Source organism: Oryzias melastigma, linkage group LG12, assembly GCF_002922805.2.
Source record: "Oryzias melastigma strain HK-1 linkage group LG12, ASM292280v2, whole genome shotgun sequence".
NCBI lineage: Eukaryota > Metazoa > Chordata > Actinopteri > Beloniformes > Adrianichthyidae > Oryzias > Oryzias melastigma.
In genome coordinates, this window is record NC_050523.1 from 13,983,839 (window position 1) to 14,002,059 (window position 18,221).

The following is an 18,221-nucleotide window of genomic DNA, read 5'->3' on the forward strand; positions in this document are numbered from 1 at the left end:
CTACAGGTAAGAAAAAAGTGTTCTTCTAATTTCAGTTTTTTCTGAACAATCATTATCAGTGAGGTCAGAGTAATAACTCATCCGTCAGACAGCACTTCCTGCAGACCGGAGACAAGGAAGAAGGAAATGCTCTTCCTGACAGAGGCCTCACCTGCTGAACTTTGAGGGCGAGGCCTCCGCTCCATCTCCTGCATAAAAGGACAACCGTGTCAGAACCAGCATCACACAAACTCCAGAGAGCAACTCGTCTCCTGACTTTACTGCCTTTGGTGTTTGCTTTTTTTTGGCTTCAGAGATGCTACTTTCTGTTCTTTTTGTGTTGGGCATCAGCCTGGTGCCTGCTCACTTCAAGCCTACAGGTAAGAGGTTCTATCCTGGAAATTTACAAGTGAGCACGTTTAGTTTTATCTTTGTTTTGTTACTAAATTTGAATGTATCTCTCCAGGTGAGACTCTCGGCAGTCCGTTTCTGCAGCAGTGCTTCGAGGACGCCAAGAAACTAGTGGATGATGCATACAAATACTCCAGAGAAGAGTAGGTTTATTCTGATTTTCTCCTTAGCTTATATATTGGGATCAAATTATGCACTTTTGTGACAATAACTCGACAAAAGATTAACTGTTTGAGACCTGTTGTTGTGTAGGAGTCTAAGGAGGGTTCGTAAGGAAGTGGTGAGACCCCATGATGCCCTGCGTCTGCTGAAGCAGCCCCGAGGTGACACCCGCTCCGCCGTGAGGTCCGCAGACTACATGGCCCAGACGCTCCGCCTGGTCCACGACAGGGTGCACAATGTGCACAAACGCTCCCTCAACGCGACAGGTGAGGAAACTCAGGGTCCTTCCACTGTCTTTCACATCTGATTCAAAGTCTTGGGTGAGTGGGGGGATGTTTTACAGGCCGCAGTTGGATGAAAACTTCCAATTTTCCTTCCAGATCTGCTCACTGGGGACGACATGCTGAAACTTGCTGAGATAAGTGGATGTGCAGCTCGAGTCCGACTCCCACAGTGCCTCACTGTTCCCAACCTGAACAAGTACCGCACAGCCACCAGTGTCTGCAACAACCTGTAAGAGAGAAAACAAGCCCTTTCAGTTAACCATCTTCTAATAGGATTTATAGTTTATACCAGATCTATAGTCTCCTTACAAAGGCGTTTTTAACAAGAGTGCCTACTTATTTTATCCAGAAACAATCCTCGGCTGGGTGCATCCAACACCCCCTTCACCCGCTGGCTCCCCGCCGAGTACGACGACGGCATCTCCCAACCCAAAGGATGGAACAGAAACAGAACGTTCAATAACTTCATGCTCCCGCTGGTGCGACTCCTTCCGATGTTCTCAAACACGTTTGGAGTTGATTCGACTCCTAATACCTCAGATGCTCACAGATCCACATTTCTTTAGGTTTGCTTACTGAAGAATTCCTGTTTTGCTCTTTCAGGTACGACAAGTGTCCAACAACATCCTGAGCATGACTGATGCAGGCGTGGTCAATGACGATGAGTTTACCCACATGGTCACGTTGTTTGGCCAGTGGAATGACCACGACCTCAGTTTTACGCCGGTCTCCCCCAGCATCCGCTCCTTCAGCAACGGGTTGAACTGTGACGAGAGCTGCGAACAGTCCGAACCGTGCATCCCAATCCCGGTTAGTGTCAAATAGAAAAACGTTTCTTTTATCTTCATCTGTTTTTTCTAATAGTTATCTCTTATTTCCTAAAAAATAATAGATCCCTCCTGGTGACCCCCGCCTGCCCTCCCGTCCGGACAGCTGCATCCCCGCCTTCAGATCTGCCCCCGTCTGTGGAACAGGATACTCAGCCTACAACTTTGGGGGAGAGCCCAACAAGAGGGAGCAGATCAACGCCCTCACAGCCTTCCTGGATTTGGGGCAGGTGTACGGATCTGAGGAGAAGCTGGCCCTGTACCTCCGTAACCTCAGCAGTGACGCCGGCCTGATGCGAGTCAACACAGAGTTCAGAGACAAGGGCCGAGAACTGCTGCCCTTCCACCCCATGCAGGTGCAGATGTGCGCCACTCGCCGAAAAATCACCAACAACCCCAACGCCCAAGAGGTCCCATGTTTTATCGCAGGTAAGTCATCTGAGACTTTCAGTTCAGGAAGTTTCAAACAATTAAACATTTGATTACAATGTACTTCACCAGTAATTACTTAGAATATTATTGACATTATTCTTGATAATTGTTAAAAAAGGAATTGCTAATTCCTAATTGTTGCAAAGAAAACAGCATAATATTGGCAGAAAATTGACTGGACATGTTTCCCTTCAAAGGTGATGTTCGTGTGGACGAGAACATCGCCCTGACGTCCATTCACACCCTGTTTCTGAGAGAACACAACCGCCTGGCTCGGCAGCTGAAGAGGCTGAACCCACACTGGGACAGTGAGACCCTCTACCAGGAGGCCCGCAAGATCATGGGAGCGTACACACAGGTAGGAGCATTCATACATCAAACATCTTCCACCATCTTTGCATCCTTCACTTACACCCTATCCTCTCTTAGAAACTGGTGTTCAAAGACTACCTGCCACATATCGTGGGCGATGAAGCCATGAAGAAGCAGCTCGACCAGTATCCAGGCTACAATTCTGAAATTGACCCCAGCATCGCCAACGTCTTTGCAACAGCTGCTTATCGCTTTGCTCACCTGGCAATCCAACCATCTCTATCCAGACTGGATGAAAACTACAGGGAGCACCCCCAGTTCCCCAGTGTGCCCTTATATGAGGCCTTCTTCACTCCCTGGAGAGTAGTCTTTGAGGGTGAGCACACAGAATAACCAGTAAAAAGCTGGTAGTATATCGTAGACTGACACTAAGTTGTTGATTTTACCTCCAGGTGGAATTGACCCTGTGCTGCGAGGTCTTTTGGGCCAACCGGCTAAACTGAACACCCAGGATCAGATGATGGTGGATGCTTTGAGAGAGAGGTTGTTCCAGTTCGTGCAGCGCCTGGCTCTGGATCTGGGATCTCTAAACATGCAGCGATCACGAGATCATGGCATACCTGGTACACACTCCACTTGTTTGGAACACTTTTCTATTAATGCTTCTTTCTGATATTTGTCCTTAGCACCTTTTTTTGTTTTGCTCTTAACAGGCTACAATGCTTGGCGAAAATTTTGCGGTCTGTCCCAGCCCAGGAACGTGGCGGAATTGAGCCAGGTTTTGGGAAATGAAGACCTGGCCCGCAGGCTGCTGCAGCTCTACGGGACGGCTGATAACATTGATGTCTGGCTTGGAGGTGTTGCTGAGCCGTTTGTGCGTGGCGGTCGAGTGGGACCCCTGTTCGCCTGCCTGATCGCAACCCAGTTCCAGAAGATCCGTCAGGGTGACAGGTCAGTTTTGGTGCCATGTACATCCTTTTTTTGTTATCCCGTTGATTCAAATCTAGGGTTCTATCAACAAAACCCAATGATAACACCTTGTTGTTTCTTAGGCTGTGGTACGAGAACCCAGGCGTCTTCACCCGGTTCCAGAGGAATGCTTTGCGCTCAGTCAGGCTGTCCAAAATCATCTGCGATAACACCGACATTACATCGGTTCCAGTTAACGTCTTCAAAGTCGTCTCAAGACAAAATCGGAGGGTTCTGTGCTCCAGGCTTTCAGGCATTAACATGTCACCCTGGAGAGACAGATCCTGTGTTGGTAAGAGAACCAATAATCAAAGATATTATTCTTTTTTGAATAATTTTCTTTACTACATCCAACAATCATTTGAAGTTAAAAATGTAGTTTCTATCGGATCGCTTCTAAATCTAATTCAAATTCTTGCTGTTTGATCTTGCAGGTGAAAACTGTTTCGGGAACACATTTCAAGAGGTACGCTTTTGAATTCTTCCATTTACGTTTAAGTTTGAGCAGATTCAGATTAAACTAACTTCTTTTTCACATTTATGTTACTTCAATTGCAGGATTTATATAAGGAGGATCTAAACAACATAGATTTAGATGAGTTGGATCAGATTGACCCAGAGGTCGACCAAGACCTTGAGGTAGACCCTGAAAACCTGAACAATGAGGTAGTCTGCTTATTCTGTTTGTTCAATGTCTTGTTTTCTGAACCACATTTATCTGATCCCTAATATATATACTAAACTGTTTTTTTTTCTTCAGATCCAGTAGAACTTCTTGATCTCTGATGCCGTCCTGGAAAACAAGCCTTCATCATCAGAACTACACATGCACAGTATTGTGAGCGTGTGCAGGTCATCCTCAGTCAAACAGAACCCTACTGAGCACATACTGGCGGGTCTACATGTGTCGTCTTTGGCATCAGTTCAGGAGATGAATTGCTGCTAAGTTGAAAACAAAATTTCAAATGTTTTTTGTTATGTTTTAGTTTACAATATGAGTTTCCAAAATTACTTTTGGGCTAATGTGCATTGATTATGAATGAATCAGATCTGCCAAACCCTGTTACAGCATGAATGCTAGAAAGATTTGTTCTTTTCCCTCTTTCTTTTTGGCCAGTTTTGATGATTTGTGTCTAAATAAATGTTTTAAGCCTGAATTGGACATTCACTTTATGCATTTTCAATCTGCATTGTTTTACCTCGGTCATGTACCTTAATGTATTTCACATCTTGCTTTTAATAAAAGAACAAACAGAAATATTGTTTTCGCCTTTTTCTTAATAAAACATTCTCTGTTACTGTAAAGTGTTTTAAAAATTAGAGATAAAAAAACAGAAGTTTCTATTCTAAAATAATAATGTTCTAAATATCTGAAATGAGAATTTCCTGGTGAATTGTGCCTCTTTCAAGCTTCTATTGTCAACCAAACTCTTAAAAGCATTTGATGTCTAATCAAATCAATTTAATTAAAATAAACTAAAATCAATTTTAATATACCACTTTTCATACCTTGTATCATATACACAAATAAATAATATAAAACAAGTAAATTAATTTTAAAAATAGAGCCTGAGGAAGCACTGGAAATAATATTAATCATAAAAAACAAATATCGTTGATTAAAAACTGCTCAACATTAAAACATTAAAAATAAAGAAAATAAGTTCACAAAATGACCAGTGTTAAGCACGGCTGGAAATGTATAATGATTTGGGCTCATTTTGCAGCCACACAATTTGAACACCTCATTGGTAAAAGTAACTTCACTTCTGATTTTGTTTTTTAAACAACTTTTTAATTTTTTAAAGCTAAACTTTTGAACAATTCAGTAACCCCACGATTGCAAGTGTGGGTTTCTGTCTGTGCTGCCTGTCTTTAAAAGGTGGATGTCTAAAGCGTGTCTTTCCAAACACAGAGAAGTATTTCTGTGAAAGCCGTGAACTTTTGTAAGTCCTTTCTTGTCAAATCTTGAGGTTTAGTCTGTTTCAATCTTCGCTGCTTCTGCTTTCTTTAGCCTTTTTAACTTCCTTTTAAGAAAGATTGAGACATGAGGGAGACTTTCAAAACATTCAGAAGCATAAACTGGACTATTATTTCTTTGTCTTTTTTTAAATAAGAAACTATATAAAGTAAAAACCAATTTTAACAGATAAAAGAAGTGAGTTTGAATGTAAAATAACGTTTCCTTTTGTTAGTTTGACAATAAAAAATAACATAGTCTTTCAAAGCTTTACAAGTATAGAAAACTAAAGTAATTACTGTATTTATAAAGCGTTCTTTTCTCCTGCATATATCCAGCCTGACTAAAGCTCCAACTTGTGAAGTGGTTTGTGTTTTTTGGCTACACAACAGCAGTAAAAAGAGCCACAGGATCTGATCTAAAACACAAAGAGCAGTCTGTGAGGGGAAGATACACAATATCCCAAACTTTCTGTATTGTTCATCTGTTAATCTCATAAACTCCTTTATGGTGTAAAACTTTTGACCACATCTAAAATGAGGCCTGCTTAAATCCATTTCTTTCAGAAAATAATGCATTTTAGAACTCAAAACTTTAAAATGATTAAAAGTTTCAATTTATTGTCTTTTACTTTATTTTAAAATATTACATTTATTTACATTACATTACTAAGCATATGATGTTGAATTTTCTAAATTGATCACTTGTACATTTGTGTATCTTTTTTTTAACATTTTTCTTACTTTAATTGCTGTCAAATTTAAATTTAAAACAACAATAAGATATCAAAAAACTGAGAATACAATAAACTTGATGAGCAATTCCTGCTTAAAATTCAACATTATAATCGATTGCATGCCTGTTTTTAACTTGATTCATTGTCCAATTATATTTTACTAATTCACTTTCAATTTAAAAAAAAAAAAAAAAAACTTGTGAAATTTTAATAATTAATATTAGAGTAAAGGGTTGCACAGTGGTGTAGTGGTTAGCACTCATGCCTCACAGTGAGAAGGCGTTGGTTCAAATCCGAGGTGGGATCCTTTTTATGTGGAGTTTACATGTTCCCTGTTTTCTCTGGGCATACCAGCTTCCTTCCACAGTGTAAAAAAACATGCTTCATAGATCCATTTGTATCTTTAAGTTACTGATAGGTGTGTGTGTGAGTGTGTGAGCGTGGAACAAAGTGGTGAGCTGTTCAGGGTGTGTCCCATCTTTGCCTGGCTTGGTTGGCTCCAGTAGCCTCATGACCCCAAAGGTTCTGAAGATGGATGGATGATGGATGGAAAACTCCTACATTAGTGTAAACCTGTATTTATATTCCAACCAAATCTTTTACCATAGCACTTTGCAGATTCCTATTTGTATATATTTTCAAAGACATGTTTTCATTACAGTCAAACAGCAGTGGGATCAGCTTCCTCTCTCCAAACTCTTTCTCAAGTTCTTCATTTTCTGTGTTGAAACACTGAAAGCTGTTGGCCACAGTGTGGCAACAACCTCAACAAGTGCACAAAAAATGTCTTCTTTCACTTTAAACAGGGTTGGAATCTTTAGAATGTCCTCAGTTTGAGATGTTTTTACGTAAATTATCAGGATATCTAAAACACATATATGAATGAGTGTATGAAAAGTACCTTACAACTTAATTAAGCTAAATTTAATTTTATGTTTTTGAATTTTAATTATTGCAATTTTATTTCATTTTAATGAAATTTATTTTATTTTTCATTTTTATTTGATTTGATCTCATCATATTTCATTTCATTTGAATCTATTTGAATTGAATTGAATTGAGTTGAATGACAGGACAGGAAAAAGATCCTGCAATTGTGAATCAAAATGTTATAAAAGCCACAAAATAAAAGAAGACACCAACATTTTTTGTTAGAACATTTTTTATGTCTATATTTACATTGTTTGACATGCAGACATGCACATACAGTTCATGGCTGATTTTTGTGAAACTTTAAAAATATAATATCCACATAACCAACAGTGAAATGCTTTAACTATAAGTATTTCCTGCCTTAAAGAGAAAATAAAGAAGCACCCTTCATCTGCTGAACTAACAGGGTGAGGTCTTCTCCCCATCTTCTCTATAAAAGGGCAGGAGCTTCAGCAGGAGCAGCTCCACGTAGACTCCAGACCTCAGACAGCATCTCATCAGGGTGACAGGTACAAGACTCTCTTTACACCCCAATGCTTTGATATTTCTGTTACGATTTTAAAAGAATAATTATTTTTTTGTGTTCTGACTGAACTAATTTTTATTTTTTGCTGGTTTCAGAGATGCTTCTTCCTGTTCTTCTTCTTCTGGGCGTGAGCCTGGTAGACTCTCATTTCAAACATAAAGGTAGCCCCTCACCTTTAATAACATATTTGCATACTTTTAGTTTTTATCCAAAGATTGTTTTGACTGAAATTATTTTGCAGGAGAGTATATCGGCGCCCCTTTCCTTCAACAATGTTTCAAAGAAGCTAAAACAATAGTGGATGATGCATACAAGTACTCTAGAGAAGAGTAAGTTTTAGATTGTGACACTTTAGTTGCATTTAATGCAGTTTTAATATATAAAAATGTGACTTATTGTGATGCAGGAGTTTGAAGCGAGTTCGCACAGACGTGGTGAAGCCTCACGATGCTCTTCGACTCATGAAGCAGCCTCGTGGAGACACTCGCTCAGCTGTGAGGTCTGCAGACTACATGGAGCAAACTCTTCGACTGATCCGTGAAAGGGTGCAGCAAGTGCACAGGCGCGCCCTCAATGCAACAGGTCTGCCCTTCAGAATCCACTCAGTGTAGTCTTGCTAGGCATTTAAAAGCCTCAAATTTTATAAAATCATAAAGCTAAGCCCTGATTTTTTTCTGAATTTTTCTGTCAGATTTGCTCAGTCCAGAAGATCTCAAGGAACTGGCTAGACTGACTGGATGTGAAGCTCGGGTCAGACTTCCAGAGTGCGAAATCACACCAAACATCAACAAGTACCGCACAGCCACCAGCATCTGCAACAACCTGTAAGACAAACTTTGCTTTTAAACTCTTTCATTATTGAACAAAATGTCAAACTTCTATCAAAACCTTTTTAACTCAACAAAAATAGTAGTTATGCTCCTACCGATCAGTCCAGTTTTTAAAGGAAGCGCTTGTAACAATTGCTTAAAGTCTTAAGCCATAGACCAACAATTTGTTCACTTCTGCAGGATTTCTTAAGCAGCATTTCTCAACATAAGACTCTGTTTGCAGAAAAGATCCTCGGCTCGGGGCCTCCAACACCCCCTTCACCCGCTGGCTCCCCGCCGAGTACGACGACGGCATCTCCCAACCCAAAGGATGGAACAGAAGCAGAACGTTCAATAACTTTATGCTCCCGCTGGTGCGACTCCTTCAGATGTTCTCAAACACGTTTGGAGTTGATTTGAATGAATTTTTTTTTTTTTAATAGGTGCGACAAGTGTCCAACAACATCCTGAGCACCACTGATGCAGGCGTGGTCAATGACGGAGAATATACTCACATGGTCACTTTTTTTGGCCAGTGGAATGACCACGACCTCAGCTTCACTCCGTTCTCCCCCAGCATCCGCTCCTTCAGCAACGGCGTGAACTGTGATGAGAGCTGTGAGCACACAGAGCCGTGCACCCCCATCCCTGTTAGTGTTAAAGCTCAAATTCATTTTTTTTTACTTTTCTATTTTATTTCTTATAGTTCTTTTTTTCCTGCAAATAGATCCCTCCTGGTGACCCCCGCCTGCCCTCCCGTCCGGACAGCTGCATCCCGGCCTTCAGATCTGCCCCCGTCTGTGGAACAGGATACTCAGCCTACAACTTTGGAGGAGAGCCCAACAAGAGGGAGCAGATCAACGCCCTCACAGCCTTCCTGGATTTGGGGCAGGTGTACGGATCTGAGGAGAAGCTGGCCCTGTACCTCCGTAACCTCAGCAGTGACGCCGGCCTGATGCGAGTCAACACAGAGTTCAGAGACAACGGCCGAGAACTGCTGCCCTTCCACCCCATGCTGGTGCAGATGTGCGCCACTCGCAGAAGAATCACCAATGACACCAACGCCCAAGAGGTCCCATGTTTTATCGCAGGTTAGTCATTTTATTTATTTGTTTTTGGATTTAAACTAATATCTATTCAATCAGAAACATTTGTTTTATAGATACAAGGTTTGTTTGCTTTCTAATGAGTTTTAAAGAAATGTTTTTGGCTTATCATTTTACATCTTGAATTTAAAACAATCAAAAATTATGTCTTTCAAAATAGAGGTCAGTTACAAATCAATGTGTCAATTTGGGCGAAAAAATGAAAATTAAGGAAATGTTATGAAGGTGTTTTTGCATGTTCTTGTGGCATTTTTTTTCTTGATAAGGGGCATATTTAAAGGAAATTAATCTTATATTTTTGAGTATTTCTTTATTCAAATCGTGAGTCAGGAGCAGATGAAAAAGGTGTGACGAAAAAGCTATTAGAGCAAAACAAGCTCCGCTCCAGTCTGATGGATCCCCTTGTAGATGACTAGATCCATGAACGTCTTCGTTATCCTCGTCCTCGTCCGAATATTTCTCCAATATTGCTCACCATTTTGGTTGCTCTGGGAATATTAGATTGGGGGTTAAAAATGTTAAACAATTACAGTAAATCAAAGAATGTAAACACTGGAGCTCCGGTGTTAAAGAGTAAACAAATAGAAATGACTTCCTGTTTGATAACTCTTAAGGTGATTCTCGTGTGGACGAGAACATCGCCCTGACGTCCATTCACACCCTGTTTGTGCGAGAACACAACCGCCTGGCCCGAGAACTGAAGAGGCTGAACTCACACTGGGACAGTGAGACGCTCTACCAGGAGGCCCGCAAGATCATGGGAGCGTACACACAGGTACAAACACTAAACACACATTGAGAGTTTAACAATTTGGTAACATTTTATACCTTGTCTTAGACATTCGTGTTCAGAGACTACCTGCCACATATTGTGGGCGATGACGCGATGAGGAGGCAGCTCGGCCGATATCCAGGCTACAACCCCAACGTTAACCCCAGCATCGCCAACGTCTTTGCAACAGCTGCTTACCGCTTTGCTCACCTGGCAATCCAACCGGTGTTGTCAAGACTGGATGCTAACAACAGCGAGAACCCCCGCTTCCGCAGCGTGCCCTTATATGAGGCCTTCTTCACCCCCTGGAGAGTAGTCTTTGAGGGTGAGCACACAGAATAACCATTTAAAGCTGAAATCATTGGGGACTAACTTATTGCTTTTCCAGGTGGAATTGACCCTCTGCTGCGTGGTCTGATTATACGGCCAGCTAAACTGAACACCCAGGACCACATGATGGTGAATGCTATCAGGGAGAGGTTGTTCCAGTTTGTGCAGCACTTGGCTCTGGACCTTGGTTCTTTAAACATGCAGCGATCACGGGATCATGGCATACCTGGTACTCACCCGACATTTCCCCATCTTCCTCGCTCAAGTTACTTTCCCTTTAAAATTGCTTTTCCCTTTATTATTTTCGTACAGGCTACAATGCTTGGCGCAGGTTCTGCGGTCTGTCTCAGCCCCAGAACCAGGCACAGCTAGGACAAGTTCTGGGCAACAACAATCTGGCCCGCAGACTGCTGCAGCTCTACGGGACGGCTGATAACATTGATGTCTGGCTTGGAGGTGTTGCAGAGCCGTTCGTGCGCGGCGGTCGAGTAGGACCCCTGTTCGCCTGCCTGATTGCAACCCAGTTCCAGAGGATCCGCCAGGGTGACAGGTCAGTGTGGGTTTGGACTCCAAGAAAATGAAAACATTTCCAATTACAATGCATGCAGTATCTTTGAAAGAAACACTAAGGACCAATCCGGATACTTCCCTTGTCGCTTCCCCTACATTCATCCCTCCGAACGGTTATGAGTTATGGAAAAATAGTGTCTCAGAGATAGTCTGCTTAATCCAGCGCTTAAATATATATAACAACAGCGGTTTTACACCTTTAAAAAGGTCATACTACAACAAAAAGTCATTACTTACACTTAAATGTAAACTTCTGTGCTTCAGAGCGCACCCAGATGAAGAAAAGCGCTTCTCCTCCAACAGAGGAGGGATAGTGAGAAGGGGAAGAGATAAGGGAAGAATTTGGATACTCCTAATACTTTGTTGCCCAAAAGTTTTAACTTTTTTTTGCCTCTCAGGTTGTGGCACGAGAAACCAGGCGTCTTCACCCCAAGCCAGAGGGCTGCTTTACGTTCAGCCAGTATGTCTCGAATCATTTGTGATAACACCGGCATCACATCCGTCCCTATGGATGCCTACAGAATCGTCTCAAACTCAAACCGCCTGGTCCAGTGCTCATCTATCCCCCGCCTAAACCTGGCAGCCTGGAGGGACAGGCCTGCTGAATCAGGTCAGGTCTGTTGATGTTACGTGGTTACTTTCCTTTTCCTTGGTTTTAACCCATGTGTGGGGTTTTGTCTTGCAGGTGAAAGAAACATGCAAAACGGTCAAGGAGAGGTCAGTTTTAGGAAATACATATATCCTTCAAAAGGATGTTAAATACCTAAAGGTATCTGTTTTTCATTCTGTTATGATTTTGGCTTCCAATTTTTTTTTAGAAGATGGACGTAAGAGACATGAATGGAATTGACCCTCAAGGCCTTCAGCATCCTCAAGAGCCACCAAAGCTTGCCAAGGAGGTATTTTACTTTAACCCTTGCCTGTTCATAGTTTCAAATCCCACACAGCTTCTTCTTTTTAATTGTATTTTTTAAGAAAAGAAGGAAAATTTAAGTTGTTGAATCTTGTTTTGAATACATTTTAAATTAAGATGTTCAAAGATTGTTAAGTAAACATTGTCTGTCTTAGTTTTTAAGATGATTTGTTTTTCCTTAGATCCTGTAGAACCTTCTGCTGTAAGAACCCATCCAGGAGCTCCATCAGTGCTGGAAATCTATCGTCTGCTTTCTTTTTCCTTATGGGTATATCTAAACTATTAAAAAAGTAATATTTGTAAAGCTGTGTGGCACAAATGTTTGCATTACAGCATGAATTAGACCTCTTTATAGAACGCAACTCTCAGCATTCTCATTTCAAGTGTCTTTACGGTTAGATCTCATGGATTTAAATTACTACATAAATCTGGTTATTTCATTATTTTGTTATCTAAACTGAGACCTAAAGTTTTTTTAAAGAACATCCTTTTTTCTTGCAACTGAGCTGGATTTTTCTGATATTCCAGATTGCTTAGGAACTATTTTTTTTTTTATCTCAACCTCATTCTAATCTTAAAAATAAGTTTATAAGGTACTCTCACTTAAATATTATAACATATTTTTGAAAGTTTTATATTTTAGACCAATAAATCTGCTACAGACAAACCAAATTCTTATACTGTCTTGTATTCCATGTAAAAAGGTAAAACATTTTAATTATGTTTCTCTTTTTGGTTTGCCACCTGATTTTATTATGCTTATGTATATCATTAATAAAAGTATTTTACCACCCAATAATGAGTGCAGTAAAGGTTTCTAACATTATGCTTCTTTTATGTTGCGTTATTCTTCACTTCAGGAGTCACTGTTTTGAGTAAAATAATTTTTAAAAGTGGGGTTTGGCATAAGTGATTTTTTTTTTTTTGTTAATGATTGAAAGTAATTTGAAAGAAAAACAAATAATACTATGAAGCAACACATATGAGTAAAAATAATCACTAATGTTTTCCAGTAATTTTCCATCTAATAAAACAAGTATTTAAATATTTAGACCCTTTCAGTTCCATAAAGTAAATAAGAAATGAATAATAAGGTTTATTCCCCTCAACAATTATTTTCTGTCACAAAAGTAATTTTTAAGGGAAATATTAGGCAAGTTTTTCAAATTTCCCACGGACTCAAATCAATATATATATATATATATATTGTAAAACAACATGTCTTTACTTTACAATTCAGCAGCGCTGCAATCTAAAAGAAAACATTAATGTAAAAAAAAAAAAAATCAGTCAAATAGACCTGCTGAACCTTTTAATGCAACCCAAATTTTAAACTGAAACAAAGACAACGCCTCAATGGTTAAAAGAAAAGTGAAGAGTGAAAATGAATATAAAAATGAATATAAAAACAAACATCTTGATTGACCGGCCTCTACACTCAACAAGAATTTCTGATAAAAGATACTCAGATAATGATTGAGAAGATTCCATGCAAAGAGGCTGTCTGTGGGGGTCTTATCCACAATCTCTCTGGTCTGAAACAGTTTTATTCAGCATACATGAACAGAATTGATCTACTGATCTGGTCTGAAAAGTGAGTAAAGCTTAAAACCTTAAATGCATTTCTTAGCATGTGTCCAGTAGATGGAGCCCAAAGTGCCCACTGCGAGAAACTAACTAATATGAAAGTCAAAAACAAAATTTATCAACTTACCATATTTAAAACATTTGTGTTTATGGAGCACAATGCTATAAATAGGTGCATGTAGTTTGTTTCTACCATAAGTAATCTTAGTGAGATGCTTGAAAGTGTCAAGCTTCTTTATTTTAATTGAAGGTGCTTCTGTAAACATTTGGATTTTTGTTAAATCTCCTCCATATAGCAGAAATATTTACCCACACTCCTGCACAGGGTGAGGAAATCAATCTACAATATACAAGTTCATCAATTAAAAATAAGTTTTAACTTGCATCTTGCTCATAAAATTCTGATGATTAACTAATAGTTTAGGTTTTATAATCATGTGACCTACCTGAATCCACTGTTCACACATAAACACATTAAATAAAACATTTGGAAATCCATGTGATTGTGAAACTAAAGTCTTTTTTTATGTACCAAAGAAATCTGGTTACTCCTCTACAAAAAAAAAGGAGTTTCAATCTGAAGAGAGAGCGTTACCTCCGGTTTGTTTGTTCACGTCAGAGCCTGCAGAAATCCTCTCATGTCTCTGTACAGTAAGCTGGTGTTTGTTGATGGTTCTAAGCAGAAAATGAAGTTTGGTTTCCCATGCAGCCGCAATCCCAGTGTTTCTATCATATCTATGGAATGTTTATGAATTAAAATACTGAAAAATGTTGGTTTTGCTTTAATAACAAGTTATTTTTGTGTACAATTCTAAGTACTTTAAACAAAGCATTAAAACTAACATTCAGAATAAATCTTAAAGGAGTGATCGTTAAGAAAAGATTTAAAGAAAGTTGAAAAGAACTGAATTTAATTGTGTTTCAGCTGATCTAAAGCTTTCTAAAAGTCTGTTCCAGATCTGTGGAGCACAGAAGCTGAACATTTAAACAATAATGTTTAAACAGGAGTCTCAGTTTTTTGTGTCAAAATCTTATAAATGTGAAAGACAAATACATGTTAGCTTTTATTTATTTCAGTGTTGTCAAGTCAAGTTAGTATTTCATTTGAAGTGAAAACGTGCAAGAAATTGGGAACTAGAGTGAAATTTGCTGGGCTGAGCCCTGATAAAGGGCCCCTCCTCCTCTTCTGGGTTGCGTACACTGTGTGTGCAGTTTGCCACGTAGTCCACCAGACTGTGTACTTGTGTGTGTGAGAGTTCAAGTGTTTGGTTGATTCAACAGTAACTGGAAACCAACATTTATTTAAAGGAAAAAAAAGAGAAAAAAATTCAACGGTCTGTTTTTGTCTTGAAAGTTTACAAAAACAAATGTTTTTCCAAGTGTGTATAGAGACGTGAAGAAGTGTAAATCTTTTCAATTTACTGACAAAAGGAGCTTTTTAACCTAATTTTAATTTTATAACGAACCAGATGAATTCATTTGTTCATATAATGGTCCAGTTATAGCTTTACAGATGGTGGAAAAAAGCTTCTATTTTGCACAAATTGTTACCAAAAAAATATTTTTTTAATCTAATTTTGCACCATATTACTTTTTTCTCTCTCATTTTTTTCTCTCAGACTCAGTTGTTGTGTCCCTCCTTATTTCGCATCACAGACGGGTATTTATTCAAATTCCTTGAGCTCATCTGAGTGCCCAGAAAGTTTGGAACAGGGANNNNAAAAAAAAAAAAAAAAAAAAAGGAGGTTAATGCATTGCAGATGTGTTTCTGGAGCTTGTGCAGGAACATTGTAAGAATGAGAAGAAGAAAAAAAAGTTTTTTAGTAAGTTTAATGAATTAGAAGGGAACGGCAGGAACAGCTGGTTCAGAGGGTCTGTCTGGAGTTGCAGGGCAGAGACGGGAGGCGAGCCAGGAGCTCCAGCACATAGTTTTCAGTCTCTGGAGGAACAGCTAGCATGCCGAATTAAAAAAAAAAAGTACAAGCTAATCATCTTAAAAGCAAGACTGCAGTTTTATTATGGAAAAAAAGCAACCATGAGGTAGCTTCTTTGAGACAAAACAGGAAAGAGTTTTAGGAGCAGTGGCTGGACTTTCTGTGACTCTGGAAAGTTTTTTTTCCTCAAAGTTTAATTGGTTAGTTTTGACTTTTTGTTCTTTAATCCTCAGGATTAGGTTTTCACATGTGCATAGTTTCTTGTGTCAGTCTCTGCTGATAATGGCGTTGTGCATCTCTGGAAAAACTCATGCATCTGTCCAGGGAAGAGTTGTTGTGTTTGGCTCTAATTTACCCCTCAGACTCTACAAAAAACCCTCGTGAGGTGATGTTTGCCCTCCAGGAAAAATACAAATTCATTTATTTTAGCCGGCCCGTAACAGAATCAGACCAGTCACAGACTATAAACTATTTTTAGATTTTTTTTTTTTTTTACTTTAAGACTTTTGTCAGCACCAGAGTCACAGAGTCATTTTATTTCAGAGTTCAACATTATTTTGATTTGGCTTTTTGCTTTAAAGCAAAGTCAACATGAGTCACATTCTTCATGCACTCAAGCTCACATTAAAATGACAAGTTCAATCTGTGGATTCACACTGATCAACAGGAGGAAACATTGTGCTCTCGGTCAGGAAATAAAAAGACTTAAGCTAGAAGACGTGATGGATGTTCATCTTAAACGGAATGACAACATAATTCAATGTGGATCCTCTGGAAAATCTATTTAGCACTTGACCAGTTTGATGTTCCAGTCTGGTTTTGATATCCCATAAGTCTGTAAGAATGTATGAACATAGAACACAATAAACAGATAATAGAAAAAAAAAAAAAAAAGCAGAAGTCAATTGTGAAAAATTTATTGAAACGTTTTAGGAAAAATGATCTGAAACTGTAGCTTTAACGATGGAAACTTCAGGCTGAAAACAAAAACATGGTTTTCTCTAACATGCTGTACAAGGAGGATGGAGAAAGGGCTTCAAACCGCAAACTAAAAACTAAGTTTTAGTCTTTATTTGAACAAAGATCTGCACAAATATGACAGATATTGATGTTTCACTTCTATAAGATAGGTAAAGTTCATGTTTTGTGTTAGTAACTCTAATAAAATCAAAAGAAAGTGCTTTAATTTTCCTAATTCGGCTGCTATTACAGCTGCATTTTAATGAATGAAACAATTCAACATTTTTCAATAAAAAATAGGATTTTTTCCATTAAGAGTTCATGTTTTAATCAAATATACAAAATGGAAAAATAATAAAAATCCAACATAATATTTAGCGAAGGTTTAAGCCCCCTTTTATATTGTAGCTCATATTTTGAGTGAGTGACAGAATTGACGTCAGAATCACCAGGAATCAAGTCATTAATGAGCTGGACTTAAATTAGGGAATGTCATCATATGTCACTTTAAAAATTATAAATGTCAATCTGCAAAAATAGTTATTTTAATTTGAAACACTCATACCATGTGCATTACTGTAGTGCAGCGTGTATCATCATAGAATAAAATAGGTCAATGATCTCTTGACAATTCCAGTCTGTGAGTAATTATTCTGTAAATCCTGTTCAGTGTTGAAAGTGAAAGAACACAGGCTGGCCCCGCCTCCTCATCCGTGAGGCGCCCAAACATCTGGCTGCTCCACTGCTTCTGTATTCTGAGCAGGTACAAGGCAATGAAATGAAAACGCACATCTGGAGCTAAATGTTTCATTGTGCTTCTGAAGGGGCGGTCAGTTTTAAACATTACAATGAATGAGTCACTTACCTTTAACAAGCTTTTGGTTCACAACAGGAAATGTGCCCTATTTTTTTAAGCGACCTCATACCAGTACTAATATAACATTTTAAGAGCTTTTTTAATAGTCTTTAGTCGTTTCACACTTTTTTTATTCTACCAAATTAAATATATGTATTTGACAAAAAAAAAATATTAAAATAGAACTGACATCATAGCAAAAAGTACCCTGATAAAATGTGTAAAAGTTAAAGTTTTCTATGTAGCTTGTAGTTTTAATAAGGATCTTGAAAACAAAAACTTCAAAAAATGTATTCCAGGCTGGAGAGCTCATTAAAGATCCACTCCAAACATCTTTTGATCTATTTTAAAAGCATTCCCAGTGATTTTTATGCTGTTTTAGTCAAAATAAAAAAAACTTGTGTTGTTTTTTTAGGACATAGTTTCTGCAAAGCGGCTGTAGCTCATCAGAAGTTTACCTCTAGGTTGTGGGAGGTACTGTTGGTGGGAGTAAGCCTGCGCTAATTTCCCATCATTCCTTTGTTTACACTTTCTCCTACTAGCTTACAGCCCCTCACGACCTCATGCTAATGTTACAAATAGCTAGCAATGTTGGAATCTATCCAGCCAAACAGTTTTGAGACAGATTTTAGCTTGAAATGAAGACGTTCATGGATCTGTTTGTCTGCATCGGAATGGAGCAGGAAAGGGAGCTTGTACCCCACCGATTGTAGCTTCCAAATAACAACTGTAAGCTTTTTCAAATGGCATTTTTTTCATGTGATTCACCACAATTTGATTAAAAAATGCTTAAAAACACAATTTTTATCTTAATTTTCTTTATATGTGTCCTCTATCATGAGAAAAAATGCTA

At 38.8% G+C, this 18,221-nt stretch overlaps 2 protein-coding genes across 2 annotated transcripts; both read left to right on the forward strand.

The window, feature by feature from the left end:
- The first annotated feature begins 205 nt into the window (after positions 1-205).
- On the forward strand, positions 206-4,634 carry LOC112163423 (eosinophil peroxidase). Its single transcript, XM_024299800.2, has 15 exons — positions 206-359; positions 446-533; positions 643-818; positions 933-1,065; positions 1,186-1,315; positions 1,440-1,646; positions 1,729-2,092; positions 2,293-2,453; positions 2,525-2,783; positions 2,860-3,030; positions 3,121-3,358; positions 3,460-3,668; positions 3,811-3,842; positions 3,935-4,042; positions 4,137-4,634. The coding sequence occupies exons 1-15, from the start codon at positions 296-298 to the stop codon at positions 4,143-4,145; spliced, it is 2,349 nt and encodes a 782-aa protein (XP_024155568.1). The 5' UTR covers positions 206-295; the 3' UTR covers positions 4,146-4,634.
- Positions 4,635-7,405: 2,771 nt separating this feature from the next.
- Positions 7,406-12,827, forward strand: mpx (myeloid-specific peroxidase). The gene is made up of 16 exons (XM_024299801.2): positions 7,406-7,514; positions 7,627-7,692; positions 7,773-7,860; positions 7,938-8,113; positions 8,223-8,355; positions 8,585-8,714; positions 8,784-8,990; positions 9,068-9,431; positions 10,061-10,221; positions 10,285-10,543; positions 10,607-10,777; positions 10,861-11,098; positions 11,517-11,728; positions 11,804-11,835; positions 11,937-12,017; positions 12,214-12,827. Exons 2-16 carry the CDS (start codon positions 7,629-7,631, stop codon positions 12,220-12,222), a joined length of 2,325 nt encoding a protein of 774 aa, XP_024155569.1. The 5' UTR covers positions 7,406-7,514; positions 7,627-7,628; the 3' UTR covers positions 12,223-12,827.
- The last annotated feature ends 5,394 nt before the right edge of the window (positions 12,828-18,221 follow it).